Source organism: Varanus komodoensis, unplaced genomic scaffold (assembly GCF_004798865.1).
Source record: "Varanus komodoensis strain SLA01 unplaced genomic scaffold, ASM479886v1 scaffold8, whole genome shotgun sequence".
NCBI classification, from domain to species: Eukaryota; Metazoa; Chordata; class Lepidosauria; order Squamata; family Varanidae; genus Varanus; species Varanus komodoensis.
The window spans coordinates 18,254,649-18,276,570 of NW_025336481.1; the positions used below are offsets into that span (position 1 = coordinate 18,254,649).

The 21,922-nt window shown below is 38.4% G+C and overlaps 1 protein-coding gene across 2 annotated transcripts in view; it reads left to right on the plus strand.

Annotated features, from left to right (window-relative positions):
- EP300 (E1A binding protein p300) overlaps positions 1-21,922 on the plus strand; it is a 99,909-nt gene that overhangs the window by 71,848 nt on the left and 6,139 nt on the right. Inside the window, exons 12-27 of one of the 2 annotated variants that reach the window (XM_044455829.1) lie at positions 720-829; positions 1,196-1,351; positions 1,834-2,292; positions 2,767-2,955; positions 6,805-6,961; positions 7,319-7,437; positions 7,804-8,043; positions 9,054-9,142; positions 11,541-11,621; positions 15,267-15,344; positions 16,062-16,139; positions 16,875-16,942; positions 18,323-18,473; positions 19,237-19,383; positions 20,239-20,352; positions 21,648-21,813. In XM_044455829.1, coding sequence (XP_044311764.1) covers positions 720-829; positions 1,196-1,351; positions 1,834-2,292; positions 2,767-2,955; positions 6,805-6,961; positions 7,319-7,437; positions 7,804-8,043; positions 9,054-9,142; positions 11,541-11,621; positions 15,267-15,344; positions 16,062-16,139; positions 16,875-16,942; positions 18,323-18,473; positions 19,237-19,383; positions 20,239-20,352; positions 21,648-21,813 — 2,402 coding nt within the window. The remainder of the gene's footprint in view (positions 1-719; positions 830-1,195; positions 1,352-1,833; positions 2,293-2,766; positions 2,956-6,804; positions 6,962-7,318; positions 7,438-7,803; positions 8,044-9,053; positions 9,143-11,540; positions 11,622-15,266; positions 15,345-16,061; positions 16,140-16,874; positions 16,943-18,322; positions 18,474-19,236; positions 19,384-20,238; positions 20,353-21,647; positions 21,814-21,922) is intronic. The other variant, XM_044455830.1, reaches the window with a different exon arrangement.

Below are 21,922 nucleotides of genomic sequence, written 5' to 3' on the forward strand. Positions count from 1 at the left end.
TTCAAACCCTATATCTCTGCCTTGGTGACGCATTTTCTGAGAGTAGTGTTTTGCTTTGAATATGGGAAAGATAGAGGTTATCCTTCCACATGGGCTATTGCCTGTCTCAAATCTAGAGAAAATTCTACTTCGTTCATTTTGCAAGGTTGTATATAATGCCTCCCTTTCCTTCTTACCAGTTACTTGACAAAATGTCTCAGCTTTTTCCTTTCCCAGTGCCTCTAAGAGTCACCTTTTCCTCTTTATTACATGTCCATATATAGTAAATCTAGGCTGTGTTCATATCTAGTAATTACCTATTAGACTATTACTTGTTTTTTCCTTTTTTGATGAATTTCTCTTCTTGCTTTGTTTTACAATCCCTATGCTAAATATATTTTCTCTTCAGTGCCTGATAAAGTTCCTCTTTACCTTTGCTTCCTGTTTCTGTTCACTTTAGCTTCAAGCTTTGCATTTATACATTAAAGCTCATTACTTTTATGCACACAATACTCCTCCACCTCTCTGTGCATTGCTTTGGCTAGTTACATCTGCTTACTCATTTAGTATTGCCTATCCTATTCTTACCACTACTAATTCTTGTTTGTCTCGGACACTTCTTTCTTCCAGTCTGGTCCATTTAAAATATTTCTTCTCCTATCTTACATGTAACTTTTGTGTGGCATGGTTATAAATGTTCTAATGAACTCAGCATTTGCTTTAAACATGCAAACTCACAGGAATGAATCAGTTTGGCCCGATGAGCATGCAGATGCAATCAGTTGGATCTCGGCAAACTTCTCCCCTTCAACACCCTGCACAGCTAAACCAGACAGGGACTATGAGCCAGGTCAGTTGATCCTTTGTTACTTGTGATGTCAAAATTATTTGTATATAAATTTGTTAGCAGTCTACTTTTTCTTGGCACATAAATCTAGAGACTTGTCCATTCTTTAATCAGTTCTGCCCTCAAGCCTTGTAGCCTTCTTCAGAGAATGGATCTGTTTGGCAGCTGGGTTTAGAATTCAGAGACAGATCCATTTAAATTGCTGGTACTGATATGGTATAGTTGCAACTCTGAGGAGAAGGACAATACCTATAAATATGTGATATTATGATTTTTGGAAGTGTTGGATCAGTCTGAACTTTGAGTTATTGGGAAAGATAATCACATGATACAATATTTTATTAATTCATAATAAATGATTTTTTATAGATGGGATTTTCTCCACGTATGCAACAGCAAGGTGTTGGTCAGCCTTCTAGTCAGAATCAGTTCCTGCAACAGAATCAGTATCCTGCGTTGTCCCCTGGAATAAATCCAACAAGCACGCCTATGACCCAGCCTGGCAATCAGACTCCAACTTCTCAAGTATGTTAAAATTCCGTTTATAAAAAAGAAATTTTGTATAAAAAGTCAATGATTCAGTTCACTCAACACAACAACCCTTACTATGGGTTCAGTGCAGGTTGTCATTGGACCATGGAATGGAATTGAACCCAGTTGTACTAACAAATCATGGTTTGTTAACTACAAGCCACCCGTAGTTTGACAGCCCAGCAACAATCCATGAGTTGTTTTCATGGGTTGTTCATGGTTAACAAGTAACTAGTTTCATGGGAAGGACACTTTGAATGGAGAAGGAAGGGTTATGTGCCAGGTCCCACATTCCCATGTACACTGTTAACAAGCCCCATTACAATTGTTCCCTCTAAATCCTCCTTTCCTTTGGGCTGGTAATTGGAGACAGAGGGGAGGGGAAGCTGATAATATTTGGGGTCCTGGAAACCTTCAGTTGGTGATACAGAATGCAATATCCTCAGCTATAGATAGTTCTAACTCTTTCTTCACAGGCACAAATGACCAGCTCTTCCTGTCCTGTGACTTCTCCAGCAGTGGCTCCAGGTTCTCAAGGGAGTCATATCCATTGTCCCCCTATTCCTCAGTCGACTCTGCATCGAAACTCTCCTTCTCCAGTACCTAGTCGTACTCCCACACCTCACCATACACCCCCAGGTTTGGTATCCCAACCGCAGCAGCCATCAGCACCACCACAGGCAACGCTTGTCTCTGCTCCTGCCACTGTTTCTCAAGCAATGCCACCCGGGCCACAGTCCCAAACTATGCATCCTCCTCAGAGGCAAACTCCAACACCTCCCCAGACTCAATTGACTCCGCAAGTGCAGCCTCCAGTTTCTGTCACCCCTTCTGCAGAGCAACAGCTGCCACAGCAACCTCTTTCACAACAGAGCACGACTGCATCTGTGCCCACCCCAACAGCAGCACTGCAGCCTCAACATCCTACAACACCTGTAAGGAAACTTAAGCCGTCTTCTATTAGTCTGAAATTTCAACCTCTAACATTATCTTTTTGGGGTTAGGTTGTTTTAGGTTTAGTGACTAATTTCTGTTGAAGGCATGCATTGCATTACACAACAGAATACCATACTGAACTTCAGAACTTGTGCTATCTTTTGCACAAGCGTGTTTCAGGGGAATTCAGTACTATCAAAAATGCAATTCACTGGTAGCTTTGGGTTTGAAGTATATCTGTCTTGGGAATGAGGGAAAATACTAAGCAAGGTGGACAAGTATTGGTAATATGAAACTTGTTTTATAGCACATTGACCTATTTGAATTCAGGTAGAATAAGCTGCCTGGGGTCTGAGTAGATTAATCTATCTATCTATCTTAGAAGCACGAAATGAAGCAAATTATTTGCAGAAGTATATGGTTCTTATTAATCAACAGTTAGATTTACTAATTTGGTTGGTTTTGTTCTTCAGCTTTCACAGCCAGGTGCAAATATTGATGGGCAAGTATCAAACCCACCATCCACCAGCAGTGCTGATGTGAACTCCCAGCAGCCTGCCCCTGAGGAGCAGCAGCAACCCTTGCCAGAAATTAAAATGGATGGTAAAACAGAAAAGGAGGAGCCAGAACAAACAGGCCTTCAAATGGAAGAAAAACAAGGGGTGAGTACAAAGCAGGCACTCTAGGCAGACCAGTGGTTGATTATTATTTCATGATTATATCATTTTATCACATTTAGATCCTGCCCTTCTTTCAAGAAGCTAAGACTAGTGTATGTGGATTGTCTCAATTTATCCAGAAAACAATCATGTGAAGTAAGTTAGGCTGAGAAGAGTCTGAATAGCTAAGTTCACCTTTTAGTGGCATGACTGAGCATATATTTGGTTCCAGGCCTACTTCCAGAATTCTGTTAGCTACCACTCCCTTACTCTGATGTACTGATTTACAAACAGAACTGAAATATTTCAGAAAGTGTTGTATATGATGGCTATGTCTCAATCTTCAAAGTTTAGGATTCCTGCTGCCTTGTCATGGCGAAGGGGCTTGCGTAGCTCAATGAAGCTATGAGCTATGCTGTGCAGGGCCACCCAAGAGGGACAGGTCATAGAGAGCTCTGACAAAATGTGATCCACTGGAGAAGGAAATGGCAACCCACTCCAGTATCTTTGCTATGAAAACCCCATGGACAGTACCAAAAGGCAAAAAGATATGACGCCAGAAGATGAGCCCCTTAGGTCGGAAGGTGTCTAATATGCTACTGGGGAAGAGCGGAGGGCTAGTACTAGTAGCGCCAGAAAGAATGAAGCGACTGGGTCAAAGCCGAAAGGACACTCAGTTGCTGATGTATCTGGTGGTGAAAGGAAAAGTCTGATGCTGCAAAGATCTATACTCCATAGGAACCTGGAATGTAAGATCCATGAATCAAGGCAAGCTAGATGTGGTCAAACAAGAGATGACAAGACTGAACATCGACATCTTAGGAATCAGTGAACTAAAATGGACAGGAATGGGTGAATTTAATTCAGATGACCATCAGGTATACTACTGCAGGCAAGAATCCCTCCAAAGAAATGGAGTAGCCTTCATAGTCAATAAAACAGTAGGAAAAGCAGTACTGGGATACAATCTCCAAAATGACAGAATGATCTCAGTTCGAATCCAAGGCAAACCATTCAACATCACAGTAGTCCAAGTCTATGCCCGAACCACTGGTGCTGCAGAGGCTGAAGTTGACTGGTTCTATGAAGGCCCACAACACCTTCTAGAATTAACACCCAAAAATGATGTCCTTATCATCATGGGGGATTGGAATGCTAAAGCAGGAAGCCAAAAGATAACCGGAATAACAGGCAAGTTTGGCCTTGGAGTACAAAATGAAGCAGGGCACAGGCTGGTAGAATTTTGTCAAGAGAATACAATGGTCATAGCAAACACTCTTTTCCAACAACCCAAGAGAGGACTCTACACATGGACATCACCAGACAGTCAACACAGAAATCAGATTGATTATGTGCTCTGCAGCCAAAGATGGAAAAGCTCTATACAGTCAGTAAAAACTAGACCAGGAGGTGACTATGGCTCAGATTATGAGATTCTCGTTGCAAAATTTAGGCTTAAATTGAAGAAAGTAGGTAAAAGTACTAGACCGCTCAGGTATGACCTAAATCATATCCCTGATGAATATACAGTAGAGGTGACAAATAGATTTAAAGAATTAGATCTGATAGAGTGCCTGAAGAGCTATGGACAGAGGTTCACAACATTGTACAAGAGGCAGCAACTAAAACCATTCCAAATAAAAAGAAATGCAAGAAAGCAAAATGGCTGTCTGAGGAAGCTTTACAAATAGCTGAGGAAAGAAGGGATGCGAAAGGCAAGGGAGAAAGAGAAAGATACACCCAATTGAATGCAGAATTCCGGAGAATAGCTAGAAGAGATAAGAATGCCATCTTAAATGAACAGTGCAAAGAAACAGAAGAAAACAATAGAATAGGGAGGACAAGAGATCTCTTCAAGAACATTAGAGATATGAAGGGAACATTTCATGCAAAGATGGGCATGATAAAGGACCAAAATGGCAGGGACCTAACAGAGGCAGAAGAGATTAAGAAGAGGTGGCAAGATTACACAGTGGAACTATACAAGAAAGAGCTTAACATCCCTGATAACCACGATGGGATGGTCACTGACCTCGAGCCAGACATCCTGGAATAGTTCCTGGAATGGGCCTTAGGAAGTCTGAGCAACAACAAAGCTAGTGGAGGTGACAGTATTCCAGCTGAGCTATTCAAAATCTTAAAAGACGATGCAATAAAAGTGCTACAGTCAATATGCCAGCAAATTTGGAAAACTCAACAGTGGCCACAGGATTGGAAAAGGTCAGTTTACATTCTGATCCCAAAGAAGGGCAATGCCAAAGAATGTTCAAACTACCGCACCATTGCACTCATTTCACATGCTAGCAAAGTTATGCTCAAAACCCTACAAGCTAGGCTCCAGCAGTATGTGGACCAAGAACTACCAGAAGCACAGGCAGGATTTCGAAGAGGGAGAGGAACTAGAGATCAAATTGACAACATACGCTGGATCATGGAGAAAGCTAGGGAGTTCCAGAAAAACATCTACTTCTGCTTCATTGACTATGCTAAAGCCTTTGATTGTGTGGATCACAACAAAGGAGTACCAGACCATCTTATTTGTCCCTTAAGAAACCTACATGTGGGTCAAGAAGCAACAGTGAGAACTGGGCATGGAACCACTGATTGGTTCAAAATTGAGAAAGGAGTTCAGCAAGGCTGTATACTGTCGCCCTGCCTATTTAACTTATATGCAGAGCACATCATGAGAAAGGTGGGCCTAGATGAATCACCAGTTGGAGTTAAGATTGCTGGGAGAAATATCAACAACCTCAGATATGCAGATAATACCACTCTCATGGCAGAAAGTGGAGAGGAACTAAAGAGCCTATTGATGCGGGTGAAGGAGGAGAGCGCAAAAGTTGGCTTGAAACTCAACATTAAGAAAACTAAGATCATGGCATCCGCTCCTCTCACTTCCTGGCAAATAGATGGGGAAGAAATGGAGGTAGTGACAGATTTTATTTTCCTGGGCTCCAAGATCAGCGCAGATGGGGATTGCAGCCAAGAAATTAAAAGATGCTTGCTCCTTGGGAGGAAATCTATGGCAAATCTAGATAGCATACTAAAAAGCAGAGACATCACCCTGCCAACAAAAGTGCATCTAGTCAAGGCTATGGTTTTCCCAGTTGCAATGTATGGCTGTGAAAGTTGGACCATAAGGAAGGCTGAGTGCCAAAGGATTGAAGCCTTTGAATTGTGGTGCTGGCGGAGACTCCTGCGAGTCCCTTGGACAGCAAGGCAATCAAACCAGTTAGTCCTAGAGGAGATCAACCCTGACTGCTCTTTAGAAGGCCAGATCCTGAAGATGAAACTCAAATACTTTGGCCACCTAATGAGAAGGAAGGACTCACTAGAGAAGAGCCTAATGCTCGGAACAATAGATGGCAAAAGAAGAAGGGGACGGCAAAGAATGAGGTGGCTAGATGGAGTCACTGAAGCAGTTGGTGTGAGTGAACTCCAGGGTATGGTGGAGGACAGGAAGGCCTGGAGGAATGTTGTCCATGGGGTCGCGATGGGTTGGACACGACTTCGCGACTAACAACAACAACATCAACAACAACACATAGAAATAACGTGCATAGTAATGTAGAAACATAATGGAGCTTGCCTTCCGTCTTTCAATAAATATGTTATCATGGCCTTTGATCTTTGTACACTTGTAGTCTTGTGTTCAGCTTTCATGTGGTTTATGTACAGTTCTAATATTTTTTCCTACAGAGAAATAGGAGTTCATGGCACTTGAAAAGTTAATTTTGAAAAGGAGCAAGCTACATGAGGGGAGTGTTCATCTCCACAATTGCAATACAGGAGAGCACACAACATACTTTTATTGCCAAGTGTATTATCTAAAGTGTATGATTGATTTTGCAGGTTAAGGTAGAATCCATGACAGAGGAATGTAAATCTGAACAAACAGACCAGGAGGAAAAGAAACCAGAAGTGAAGCAAGACATAAAGGAAGAGGAGGAAAGACCTAGTACTCCAGGTACTCAGTCTTCTCCAGCTTCAGGACAGTCAAAGAGGAAAAGTAAGTTAAACTTTTCTTACCATCTATATGGGAGGACTAAGTAGTTTTCTTAAGATTTGACCATGTATTTAACTTTTTGATATCTAATGGTGCATTAGTTGGAAGACAGACCTGTAACATTTGGCTACATAGTATTAGAATGACTGGATGCTTCCTGCATACATTAACTGTTCAGTAAATTATTTTTAAAGTTGTCACATCTTTAAAGCCTGGTTTTGAGTATTGTAAGTTATAGACTCTGCCTCACACTCCAGCACTGGACACTTTGAGTAGGGAAGCACAGATTTTGCACTGAATGCATAGTATAGAAAATTTCTGGTTTGCTACTTTAATCTTGCCATCTTGCTTTTTGAAAAGTTTTCAAGCCAGAAGAGTTGAGGCAGGCACTCATGCCAACTTTGGAGGCACTTTATCGTCAAGACCCTGAGTCCCTTCCCTTTCGACAGCCTGTGGATCCCCAACTACTAGGAATTCCTGTAAGTGTATTTTAACAGCATTTTCTTAATCCATAGCCTCTTTGCCAGGACTTCTGTAAATGTAAAGGGTCTTTTAGCTCTGTCTCATTTTTTTTCTAGATTAGAATTTTGTAGGAGGCCATGAGAAGTCTCATTCAGAGTAAAGTTCTTGACTTTTCATATATTGGTAATCATCTTTGACTGGTTGGAAGGAAATTATCCCTTAATTTCTGAAAGGGACTGAACATTGTCAGGGTTTCAGTTTATGTTTGCTTGACAAATGAGAGAAGCAATATTAGCTTCCATAGGAAGAGAATGAATTCCAAGATCATCACCTAAGGGTTCATAATCCTAATTTGTTATGCCTTTCTGTTTTTGGGGGGGCAGGATTATTTTGATATAGTGAAGAATCCCATGGATCTTTCTACTATCAAGAGGAAGCTTGACACAGGACAGTACCAGGAGCCCTGGCAATATGTAGATGATATTTGGCTCATGTTCAACAATGCCTGGCTTTACAACCGCAAAACTTCTAGAGTATATAAGTACTGTTCCAAGTTGGCAGAGGTGTTTGAACAGGAAATTGATCCAGTTATGCAGAGCCTTGGCTATTGCTGTGGACGAAAGGTGAGTGGATGGGGGGCAGGTACTAAGTTGAACTTCAGGAAATTGTAACACTTGGTGAAGTGTTCGAAAATCCATCCAAATTCTTCCTGTTAACTTTGAAAATAGCTATGGACTTCAAGTATCTTGAACTTAACAGTCCATTTTTTATCTTCCTCTCCTGGCTCTAACCTCTCTCTGGTTCTGGGCTGAGTTGTCTTTCAGGTCATTGGAACCTTGCATCTGCAATGGAAAAATAAGTAGAAATGGGTGTTGGTGTGAATGTTTCAGTTTGTTGTCTTAAAATGTGTTAGTTTCATACGTCAAAGATGATTAAATATCCCTTATCATCATGTTACTACATATAAACTTAAAGCATATGGCTTTCTAAAACATGTTTGTGACGCTGGATCTATCCTTACACAAAATATTCAGTGTATTGGATGTTACAATTTTTTGGGGGCTGTTTCCTGCTCTTGACGGTGGAATCCTATGCAAACATATTGGAAACAAATCTTACAATGTTAAGTAGGGTGGGTTTTCCAAGTAAGCATGCCTGAGATTACTGCCTATAAAACTGTTATGCTGTTATAAAAACAGGGTGTTTTGGTACTTTGGGAAATCAGGAGCAAATGAATTAATGTGTAAATCCATCTTCATTGCACCATTATATTTTTACTGATTCTAGAAGTAGACAGTGTTTATTTTGAATGACCAAAATGACTCTTACCGTCTCTTGGCTAGTCAGTGAATACAATCTGTAGCAATAGCTAACTAATACTGCACTAAATCATATAATTCTGTACCTGTGCACAGCAGAATTCAGAACCTTCTAGATAAAAACTACTGCAACATTTTGGTGCAGAGTTTCCCCTCCCCGGGGACAGTACATCTATCCCACAGGATGTGGTCTGTGCCTTACCACTTAGCTATTTTCTTATCACAGAAGAAATTGCAGTATTTAAACTCACATGAAGTCCTGTCATAGCACCTTGGATATCTGTAAGCAACTGTTCCCCAATTTTTCCTTGCAGCTGGAGTTTTCACCACAGACATTATGTTGCTATGGCAAACAGTTATGCACAATCCCACGAGATGCTACATATTACAGTTACCAAAACAGGTAAGAGAGCATTTTGGTGCAGTATTCTGCCTGCCATAAAAATCACATTAGACAGAGGCGGGGCATGCTCCAAGCCTAAGCTGATTACTGGCCATGCTAACTGCCTAGTTCCACCTTTTAACTTTTATCCCTATTTCAAGGCACTAGAATGCTCATATAAACTCTGTGTATGCTATAGTAAGTTTAAAGCTGTTGCAGCACGCCAATCATTACTTTCTCCCTACCAAACAATGCATGGCAAAGCAAGCATGCCTGCATCTTCAGTTCTTCTTTTTGTGTTTAATCTTTTTTTCCCCCAAGGAAGATGTTTTAAATCCATACATTTGTTGTATCCAAATTTCAATACTTAAAGTTGCTTTTATTTAAAAGCTAGATTAAAAACTGGATGCTTACTAAGTCAGGATTGTGCTTATATCAGTCTATCATAGTCTTCCTTCAAAAATCAACCAAAAAATTAAAAAACTCTATAATGATCTGTCAAGTTTCCTGAGTACGTATTCATGTTTGGGAACTTAAGTGCCTTGCTAGATCAGACCAAAGTCCACCTAGTCCAGAATCTTTTGCAGGAATTCCAGCAACCAGCAGATGCTGTATGGTCCATTGGTATACCTACACTCTTACCTTTTGTCTTTTGCTAGAGTGTTCCCTTCAGAAGTAAGAGCTCTTTTGAAGAAGGAAGCACTACTGAAAACACAGACTACCTGCTTTTTTATTTTGTCTGGCTTTTGCACATTATATTTGTTCTCGGTTAGTGAGGAAGTAGATTAGGCAGTAAAGGGTTAACTCACTTCTGTAGAAGCATGAAGTTGATCTGAAGCTCACAAGTTCAGCTTGAGAGCAGTTATTTCTTCAGTAAGATTTAATCCCCCTCCAGTAATTTGGTTTTCAGGTTTTCCAATGTAGAGGTTTTCAGGAAGCTGTTTTCACATACCTGTACTTTCAACTCATCTTTTTGGAGTGTTAAGGGGGGTTTTTAAAACCCAAAACTAAAATTTCACTTTAATTTTATCAAAAATTTCAACTTGATCCTATACAAATGGAACTGTTATCCAAAGAGCTGATGTAAGGAATTGGGCATTTCTACTACAGTTTACGACATCCTAATCAGCAGACCCTCAATGCCATTAATTTCCTGTTAATTTCAAAAGCAATGTGCTATGTGGAATGGAACAGTATAATCCAAAACATGGAACTCAAAGCCCTTGGCAGATGGCGCTATTGCAGTGGTTTGGGACTTTCCTTTTTAAACATACAAGCTGATTTTTCTATCCTTGTATTGTTATAAATGAACAAGCTATTGTTACATACCTGAAGAGAGGATGGGTTGGGAAAGAGAGGATGGGTTGCCATTTCATAGCAGTTACAAATCCCATACTGTTGGTTTTGTTTTGCTTTTAAGATACTGTCATGGTTCTGTTTTTTGTTTTTGTTCCTTTTTGTTGTGTTTGTACTCTCAAATTAACTTGTTTAACATAGAAAGACTGTGGTTTCTGTACACTCTTGATGTAGAAAAGATCTTGAGCAAAACACTCAAAGTTAATTTTAGATGAAGAATCCTTTAAGTATCTCAGTCATACTGTGATTCCAGTTTGAAGTACATCAGCATTTCACATATTGAGAACCTAAATATGTGTAGCTGATCATCTTCTATATCTAATATTGTAGCATATAATGAATAATTATGTGGAAATAGTGTTCAAGATAGTTACTATTGCTTTAAACAGATATTTTAAGCAAACATTTCAGGAGGGAAAGACTGTGCTCTTTCAACATCTGAGCATTCTAAAGATGGATTGTTTTCACCCCTTTCTAGCCCTCTCCTGGCAGATGTTCTTGTGAAAGGAATTGCTACCCTGATTCAGATGTCAGAGCAGCAATTATTCTTAACCCCTTTCCTTCTTCATTTTAATTCTTTGCTTTATGTGGCATTGATTATTGAAATGAGGAGAACATGGATATACTAAAATGGAATACTCTTTATTTGCTATAAATTTGCTGCTTGTGATCCCGTTTGAGAGATTTAATGCTAATCTGTGCTTTGCCTTGGCTTTCTGCTTTGTGTTGTCCTGTCTTGCTTCTGTGTTCTTTGTTTTTCGTCCTGCAAACCCCCATTTCTTCGTGTGTATGTGTGTTTTTTATTTCTCCTTCATGATTGTCGTTGTCTGCACTTGGCTTTGATTGCAAAAAACAACCCAAAACCAAAACCAAAACAAAACAACCAAACACAAACTTTGGGTCCCATAAATCTTCATCATTGAATGTCCCTGTCGTCGTTGATGGCCTGCTCTCTGCTCCCGCCCCCCTCCTTGGCCTGCTGTGATTGGTGACTCCGTTGCTTGGCTTGGGCTGTGTTGTGTGGACGGAACAGTTCACCCAAATATGGCCTTCTTGCCGACAGGTATCATTTCTGTGAGAAGTGCTTCAATGAAATCCAAGGGGAGAGCGTTTCTCTGGGGGATGACCCATCACAACCACAAACGTGAGTAGCTATATCCTTTTCAATTTTTTTAAACAAAAGAATAACATTAGTCTCATCATGGTCTAAATCAGAGATAGGCGTTTTTGTGCCCTCCAGATGTTTTGGACTACAATTTCCACATACTGCAGCCAGCATGGCTAATGGTTAGGAATCACGGGAGTTGTTTAATACACCTGGAAGGCACCAGGTTTCTTACCCTTGTCTAAACATTACAACTTGTGCCATTTATGAGCAGAACAGAACAACCTGGATAAAGCTCAAATGGTGTGTTTCAGAACAAGCTCCTGCTTTAAAACATCAGGTCATTGTTTTGGGGAGAATAAGAAGCATCAGTCTTTAAATGCAGAAAAATTCCTGCAGTTAAATGTGTATGTCTGATGAGTGCATGTGAAGCCTTAATGCCTTTATGCTTTTTCTTTTTTTTTAAGTATATGAGCAGCCCGAAAATTTGTGCTTTGCCTTTGCTTTATAGGGACTTCATAGCTTCCTAATTCCAAGTTGTGTGGTAATTAAACTACCCCCCCCCGTATTTTAATAACAACTTGATTAACCTACAGAATAGGAAGAAATTGTTGCAACCATGTGCATAACTGAATGCTGACTTAAATGTTAAAGCAGAAATTACATTTTTGTTCAGTATGATAGAAACACATTCTAGTCACACAATAAAATGTGAATATGAATGGAATGTCTATAGAAAGATCGCACACATGCTTTGATACTTACCAATTGCAATTATATATAAAATTATATAATTTAAGGCAGTATTGTGTAAATGTCACTATCTGCAGATTTGTTTAATACTTCCAGAACATAATTTTAACATATGTGTTAAAAACATAAATGATTGCAGTTAGAATGGACAATTCCTTGTAGTGCTGCAAATAAAAGTTTGAATCAAGGGGTGTTATTCTTTTGATGTAACCACTTCCATTGGAAAACTGGTAGTTGTGAGTCCTCCTCCTTCATTCATGACCTCAGAATCTGCTCTTTAAAGGTGGAAGACTCTTTGCAGAAGACTGCAGCAAGGGGAGCAGAGTCCTTGTTGTAAGCCATCCTGAGACGTCATAAAGGACAGCATATAAATGTTTTAAATAAATACTAGCAGGCTTTGGTTTTAACCCAAAGATTTTGTAGAGGAGGGCTGTACAACTTGATTCATATGAAAGTATTAACAAGACAGGTGCTGCAAACAAATGATTTTAATGCCAAATATTCTACAACTGAACTGAGGCATTTCTTCGAAGCAGGAAATCCTTATTCTTTAGTATGGTCTACCACTAATTTACAGCTGCAGAAAGATGCCATGAGGTAGACTTTCTAGAAATCAGTTTTATTTTTCTTTGCAACACAATAAGTTACAGATTTCATAGATGATCCTTCCATATACTACTGTTTTAATATTATATTAGTCTTAAGGTGTTAGTTGCTAAAAAGTAGCTTATGGTATTGATTTTGTAGTTATGTCATATAATAGGAATTATGTTTATATTCACAATGTTTCCACTGAGTGTAGGTAACATTAAAATAGTAGGTGATTACAAATCTTTCCAATTAGCTTATTGATGCAACTGTGGATTGTGTTGTGCTAGATTAAAATCAAACATAGCCTCAATATGTGGCATGTTTCTTCTTCTTGAGAAAATTGGATACTTTATTTCCATATTACCCATATGACTGGAATGGCAGTCCTGCCTTAAACATATTACCACACATGCCTAAAATTTGTGTTAGTACATTTTTGTGGTGAAGTGCACAGGGTTTTAACAGATTTTAAATGCAGTTGAATTCTGAGAAGGCATATTATTCCAGCAAAACAAAAAGCAAAAGAGAGCTAGATAACTCATGGCTAGGTAACAATTTAATAACTAGGGCACTGCAAACAAGCAAATCACAGATGTTACTGGCACTTACCATAACTCTTATGGCATTATCTCTGGCAATATCAGTGCTTGGAAGGGAACTATGGCTTTCCTTCAGATAATGAAGGCCCTGGTTACCTGAATTTAATAAAGCAGTTATCAATAAAAAGTAATGATTCAGTTTTAAAAGACTTGGTAAAAAGAAAAAAATACTAACTTGGTACCTAAGTGATGGTAACTTTGGGTGCTTTAAAAGTTTGTCAGGTGAGGCTTTTCAAAGCTGAGGCAGCACTGCTGAAAACATCTCCCCTTGTTTGCTGTTCACCCAGTGTCTAAAGAATGGGGACACATAAGGGTCTTACAAGAAGATCTCAGGGGTTGGACAGGTTCATATGAGGAAAAGCATTCTTCTGGTCTCGTGGCATTTGGGGGCTTAAATGTCAAAAACAACACATTGATCTTAACCTGGGAACAAGCTGTCAATAGGCTAAGAGCACATGGTACAGCCATCTCACTGAAGCTGAGCAGGTTGAATATAGCCAGTGACTGCACTGGGGACTGCTTGAGAACTGCATGTATGCCACATTCAGTTCTGTGACAGAAGAGGGGATATAATGTACTTACATAACCAATAAAATATAACTTTAATACTAACAAACTGGTTCATGGTTTAGCTGCTATGTTCTGAACCAGCTGAAGTTTCTCTACAGTTTTTAAAGGTAGCTCCATATACAATGCATTACAATCGTCTGACTTTGTTTCCAGAGTGCAGTAAGCTATTTTTGTTAAGGAAGGGTTTCATTTTGAGGGAGGACAAAAATGCTTGGCTAATGTATCAACTAGTCATAGGTTTTGATTATGTTAGTTAGATTATGTTAAGTTTTGATTATTTGAAGATGCCATGCTTCATACAGCGAAGCTTCATAAAACATCACTTAACTCTGATGCTTAATGCAGACAACATAATACTTTTAAACAAACAGGAACTTGTTTTATATTTCATGGGGCCTGTTTGCACACATATACAATCCCATCCATGACAAGAGGGTGGATTTGGTTGACTAAACACATGATAGCTAGTCAGTAATCTTGCTTTTGAGGCCTTTGAATTGTGGTGCTGGAGAAGACTCCTGCAAGTCCCATGGGCCACAAGGAGATCAAACCAGTCAGTCTTAGAGGAGATCAACCCTGACTGCTCTTTAGAAGGCCAGATCCTGAAGATGAAACTCAAATACTTTGACCACCTAATGAGAAGGAAGCACTCCCTGGAGAAGACCCAGTGAGTCCTTCCTGGGAGCAATTGATGGCAAAAGAAGAAGGGGATGGCAGAGGATGAGGTGGCTAGATGGAGTTGCTGAAGCAGTCTGTGTGAGCTTAGGTGGACTCTGGGGAACAACAACAACCTTGCTTTGCCTAAGGAGAACATTATCTCTCAATTCTGACCATACTGTTACATCCTGTAACCACCTTCTGACTTTTGAAGCATCTGTACAAAGGTAGCAGTGCTTAACTGTATGGTCACAAGCTATGGATAACCACTCTAAACACTTAAGCAGCCATTGCATTTGTTCCCATTTGTCAAAATTCACCTGTCAAGTACACTGGAACGATGGAAAGGAAAAATATATTCATGCTAGGATGTTAGATGCTATCATATTGTTCCATTTAGCCTTCCTTTTTGTTCCTCAAGTCAATTAAGTGTAGGAAAGTTCTTCTTTAACCTGCTATAGTCACTAGATAACATTTGTATTATGAACAGTTGCTTATCCTTGTCACATCTAAGATTATCAATTTCTCTCCTCAGCACAATAAATAAAGATCAATTTTCAAAAAGAAAAAATGATACACTGGATCCTGAACAGTAAGTACACACGAGCTGCTCAAATCACACCTTTAAGAATTTAATTACTACTTTAAAAAGGCAAGCTTTTCCACTATCTTTATTTCATTTAACCTTTTTTTAGCATTTTAGCTTTACTCCCTTGGTCTAATAGCTACAGTGTTGATATTGTATTCTGTTGTGAAGAAAACAAAAGCTTGCTTGCCAAAATGTTGTCCTAAAGGATGTTCCATTTTGTGCTTGGTGCAGTAAAATGTTGGTGAATTGCTGTAATTTTCAAAATTAGAATATACTGAATGCATTTGTCTTTAGGGTCAAAAACTATATCAAATTTTGTGCAGCTTTCCTACTCATCTTAAAGAGTTCAGTCTCTTTTGTAATGTTCCCAGCTTCATCTCTAAAATTGTGTGTGTGTGTGTGTGTGTGTGTGTGTGTGTGTGTGTGTGTGTGTGTTGAGATCTTAAGTTCTGAATTTTCTCTCTAATAGGGTTTGAGAAAAGGAAAGTTTATGGTATTGACACCTAATACTATTGTAGTCGACTTTGGGGAGTAGTGGCTTGGGCTTGTGCAGCACCATTTTGAAGCATAACACATGTGCCTGTTTCTAAGTGAAAATAATTGCACAGTTAATAAGTATAGTTCTGTATGATCTCTGATAGAAAAGCAAAATATGATTTCAGAACAATTCTGTTACTCTCTAATGTGTCCTGTGTTTATGCTTTTATCCCTCTCTTCCAGATTTGTTGAATGTATAGAATGTGGAAGAAAAATGCATCAAATTTGTGTACTTCACAATGAGATAATCTGGCCATCTGGGTGGGTTGTTTGTTCCTTGACTTTTTTCTCCAAGAATGTTAATTGGCTATATATTGATAGGTTTGCATGCAGATCTAAAAAAAACTGACACTGCCTACTGTTCTGTCTTGAAATTGTGCTGCTGCCATAACCTAAAGCAGAATCCATGCTAATGTGTGATGTTCCTTAAAAGGTTTTAAATTTAGTCTTATTTCTTGAAGTCTCAGGGCTGTTTTGTTGAAGATCAGCAAGCCCTTTTAATAGATATTTGCTGACATTCTGCTATGTAAGTCTGGTGTTCCTTCAGGTGATCATTCCACAACCCAAGTCATAGGACATTTAATTATATAGTTCCAATAGATTACTTACTGATGGATGTAGATCAGAATATATCATATCATCTTCCATTAGTCCACCCCATGATATTGACCTTACTGAGTTTCATGCTCTTTGCAGAAAGTGTTTAAGAAGGAGAAGGCAGGTGTGGTAGTGGCATAGATTAATAAATGAATGCAATTAAAATTAGTGTTCTGCTTAATTCGCAAGAATAGATGAAAAACACATCTATTTGGGCAGTGGATCCTTTCAGTGATTGCTGCTTTTATAAGTGATTGAAACACAGCATATTACCCTTCTTTAGATAGGGTAATTAGGGTTTATTAGAATGCTAGAAAGTAAGTGAATATGTTTGTGGCGATTATTCACACTTCTGTTAGAAATATGCATGGATAAGTAATTTTACTACTTCTATTTTAGCTTTGTTTGTGATGGTTGCCTAAAGAAAACAGGGAGAACCCGAAGAGAGAATAAATTCTCTGCTAGAAGTAAGTGAAGATACGACTTCAGGTGTACTCTTTAGTCCTTTGTTTCCCTGCTTTATTGATTTAAAACATCTTTATACTGCATTTCCCCGATGACCTCAGGGTGTCCTAATAGAATGATAAAGCAATAAGAAACACCATATAAAACTCAAAGAAGAAAAATTAAAAATAACAGTCTACAGTGGCCAATTTAGAAAATTTGTAGGAAATTTTAAATACTAAAATCAAAAAGTCTTCTTAAAGGAGTGAGTTTCTCTGAGTAACATGTTCCAGAGCTTGTGTGGGACAACTGAAATCTCTCAAATCTCAGTGTATTTCAGAGGGTATTGGGACACATATGAAGGTCTCCTTCAGTAGTTGGGCTGTAGTCAGGTTTGTACACGTTACTCATTTAGCAAGTTTTAATGTCCAGTAACATGTTGAAGGCTGTAACCTGATACTGGGTGGCATTAATTGCATGTTCCTTTTTTCCAAAACTGCAAAATAATGGAGTTGAAGAAAATTCTGTTAACCTCAATTTAAGCTACAGTGTTCAATAATATTGTCCTACCAGGAACATGATCTTCCTTTAATGAACTGAATTACAAATCTTTGATCATTTTATAAATAAAATCCAGGCAAACATGCAAATCCTTGGCTGTTGGTCACTGCCTGGTAAGTTGCACTGATGTGCAATTAGGAAGCCCAGGTCTCTATACATCCTCTAAATATGGACAACATTAACTTGCAACATAATTGTCCAAATTTTTACTCTTGTGCAGCATTTTCCTGAAATGGAGATCAAACCACCATACAAAACTAGTACTTCACGTCTCAACATATGTTTGCTTTTTCCCTTTATTAAAACTTCCTGGATTTGTTGGGATAATTGCTTGAGAACTGAGGTGGGGATAGAGATGATTCAGTATCATGTGTGCTGTTTAATTTCCAATTTGTTTCCTAATATTTCCTGATTTGCCCCTTTTCTCTGCTGCAGCACACAATATTCTAAGTTAGCTATTTACCAAATTATTTTTCTTGGGCATTCAGTCAAATACCTTCTTGTGGTAGATAGTTCACATGCTCAAGATTCATCATGAGAGGGCTATTTGCCTTTATGCCCTTCTCAGAAGTATATGGCTGGCCACTTAGGAACACTGTTGGATAAAACAGAGGAATTGTTTTCTCTTATGCTTTTAGCTACATTATATATTCATTTAAGTGGTGTTTTTGCAAGATAGTTTGGTATCAGGTTAATTCTTCACTCTCCAGCATTGCAGTCTGTAATTGGCTGATATCAAAGAAGGGTGACACAAATCAGTAGAGCTCTGCAAGTTAAGGGCATACTTAAAACTTTTTTTTATTCTTGTGTGTTACTCTAATATGAATTCTCCATTTATATAGGATTACCAACCACAAGACTTGGTACATTTTTGGAGAACAGAGTGAATGACTTTCTGAGAAGGCAGAACCACCCTGAGTCAGGTGAAGTCATTGTTAGGGTGGTGCATACTTCAGAGAAAACTGTAGAGGTTAAACCAGGAATGAAAGCGAGGTATGAATTTTTTCAAGACTTTATTGTGTTCTCTTATTAATCCTTAAGTTTAACATTGCTCTATGTGTTTAGGCAATAAAAAATGTTATTTGGGTAATCAAAGGGGGCAGTACCTTTGCCACTGATGGCATATATTATGCTCAAGCTTTCCTCTTTTGACTATCGTGATTTAAAAATACTTCAACTTTTCCAGTATAACACAGGCAATTTTTGAAAGCAAGTTTCATTAATCAGCCTTAAGTGTTACGTTGTGTGCTACATTGGAAGAGGCTGCTTTCCTGAAAGGCAGTCAATAAATATTTTAATAAATAAATGTTTTGAGCAGAGAATGATAAACATGGACGCTGATTTTTGCTATCAGGTGTTACCCTCTGCTTTTTAGCAAGCTGAAAAGAGAACAATTTTTCAAGTGGGTTGCAGAAACTTTGAATTATTGGATGGGTTCTTTGGGTTAAGTTTGTTTTGTCTTATTAATTACATGCTATTTTACTGTAAAAAATAAAGCAGCTGATTGAAACATGAAACTTAGAAATATTAAATAGTTAAAATATCCCTAACAACATAAAGTTAAAACAATAAATCCATCACTGCAATTTTTAAAATACAGCTATTATTATTATTATTATTATTATTATTATTATTATTATTTCTTCTGAGGTAATATTCTTATTTTTTATTCTTTGTTAGGATTCAACTTGCTGTTTTTGTTGTGTCATGTTAGTCTTCAGGATTTGCCTTTAAATTGTGAATTTTAATTTTGCAGGTTTGTAGATAGTGGAGAGATGGCAGAACAGTTTCCTTACCGAACAAAAGCTCTCTTTGCTTTTGAAGAGATCGATGGTGTAGATTTGTGCTTTTTTGGTATGCATGTTCAAGAATATGGGTCAGATTGCCCTCAACCCAACCAGAGGTAAAGAATTGCACTGTTATAAAGTTTGTCATTTTTGTTAGATTCGAGCTATTGCTAGATGTAAGATTTTAAGCTTCTAATACATGTTTAACATTATAGCCAAGAAGCAATATTGGTTTTTATAGTTTAAAACAGCTACCATCTTTTGTGCAGTGTTTCACTGGCTTTTTTATCCAATTCAGAAGAATGCACTATTAGTTCTGCTGTTATATATAGAAGACTGTTGTTTATGGTAGCTTCCCCAACCCTCATATATCGGGAATACAGTATTTGGCTAGCTTGCTAACCAGATCAAAAAATGAAGCCATCAGCTTCTTCTCTGATGCCTGCTTGATGGAAGTAAATTTCTCCACTCAACAGCAGTCCTTCCTGCCACCTATGGGAGAAGAAGGTAGTGAGGATTCCAGCTTCAGTTGATACTGGGTGGTGGTAGTTGGAGTCCCAGCACCAAGTAACAGCTGAACAACCCTCCTCACCTCTCTCTGTATTTGTGAGAGAGGAAGACAGAAGAATATTGATGAGAGGTATCTGAACCAGTCCTGTGTTTTGTTCTTCTGCGTAGAGGTGAAATTGCTGTATAATAAAATTAAGAATAAACTATAAAATCTGTGGAAAACAAATATAGCTTGGATAGGTAAACGGCAATGTAATTAAGATTTCTGTGAAGAAGGGGAAGGTAAGGAATGTGTAGTATGACAGATTGTTCCAGTGTTAATGGCTCCTTAATTTAAATGCAGGTGACACCTTCTTGCTTGGATGCTTCAAAGTTGGGAAATAGCATGGGCAGCTACTTAAACAATGCTAAATGCATCTGGTTATGGCCTGGACTTGTAAACTTCTCTTTTCTTTATCTAGGCGAGTATACATATCTTACCTTGACAGTGTTCATTTCTTCCGCCCTAAATGCCTGAGGACTGCAGTCTATCATGAAATATTAATAGGATACCTAGAATATGTCAAAAAATTGGGGTAAGCATTTTTAATTATGTAAACTTCTCAGTATCCAAAGTGATTGAAGTGGTTTAAATCTAGATGCACCTTGTCTAGTAATCCCTCAGTAAAGTAGGAATTTTGTCAGCAATATGAAGATTCCTTGTAGCTTTCTGACAAATGGGTCAAACTGGCTTTCCTTCTCTGCCACTCTTTCTTGTACCCCTGAAAGCAAGCCCTCATAGTTCATTTTCATTTATGCACTGAGTCAACCCCTGGTACTCTATTGAAGTTTTCATGCCTGAGCAACTTTGAGAGATAATTTTTATCTGAAAAGCAGGATTACAAAGCTGTGTTGCGAGATGTACTCTAGGCTACAAGTTTAATACAGCGAAATGAAAATAAGCAAGAGAAAAGTGAACTGGATTTGAAGAAAAGGAAGGCAAATGTGTTTATTATGATTTCCAAATAATGTTACCATCATTATGGATCATAATGTTTTGATGATACAGCATTTAAAATCCAAGCAAAAACATACTTTGAGATCCATATTAATGCGATTCTGTTGCATCTCTGCTTATTTCAGTCATATTTGCTACAAAATGCTTGCCTTGGTAAAGTAACCTTTTTGACTGGCAAGTTAAATGTTCTTTGTCATCAAATTAAAGCATATAGAAGTTGTCTGCCCAAATTGTGACAGATTTACAAGCTGCTGGTCATCACACATTGGTTGCTGAAAGGGAAGAAGGTAAATTGCAGAAGACTGAGGAGATGGGTGACTTAATACCATTAAACCAAAATCAGAATGGCCAACAAAGCATGAGTCATGAACTAGCATACAAAAATAAGGCAAAAATTAGCTGGTAGAACAGCAGGGAATACTGGGTAAGTAGTTTCAAAGGGTAAAAAGATGGCTTCAAACATGCTTTGAAGGTATTTCAAGTAGTTCTGTAACTGCAAATAACCACTTTTTAGGTTGGCCATTGCTTGAAGTTATCTGCATACACTCAACTGAGATCCTTGGATATAACAATGCCTAGTTGGTTTTGATCCTACTAGCTGCATAAAAAAGAAAATATAAAGAGATAGTGAATGATGTGGGCAGTGTTTGATTTATTTATTTTGGAATGGTTTACCACAAGCACAATTAAAATAAGATTTAAAAAATGGTACAGCATCCAGAGATAAATATAAAACCACAATTAAGGCCAATTAACAATTAAAATAATGGGAGAATAAAAAGGTTTTCACCTGGCGCCTGAAAGGAAAAAGTGTTGGCATTAGTGCTAATGGATAATAAATTAATGTTTTTGATTCTTCTCTAAATATTTTAGGTATACAACTGGACATATCTGGGCCTGTCCCCCTAGTGAAGGAGATGATTATATTTTTCATTGCCATCCTCCTGACCAAAAGATACCCAAGCCAAAACGACTGCAAGAGTGGTACAAAAAGATGCTGGATAAATCTGTGTCAGAGCGCATAGTCCATGATTACAAGGTTGGTTGTGAATCAGATGCATCAGTTTAGTTCTAGCCCTTATGCATTGGAATAGGAACTGATTTCTAGAAAAATGCAGAAGTATTTTGTCGGAAGAATATTTCAGAAC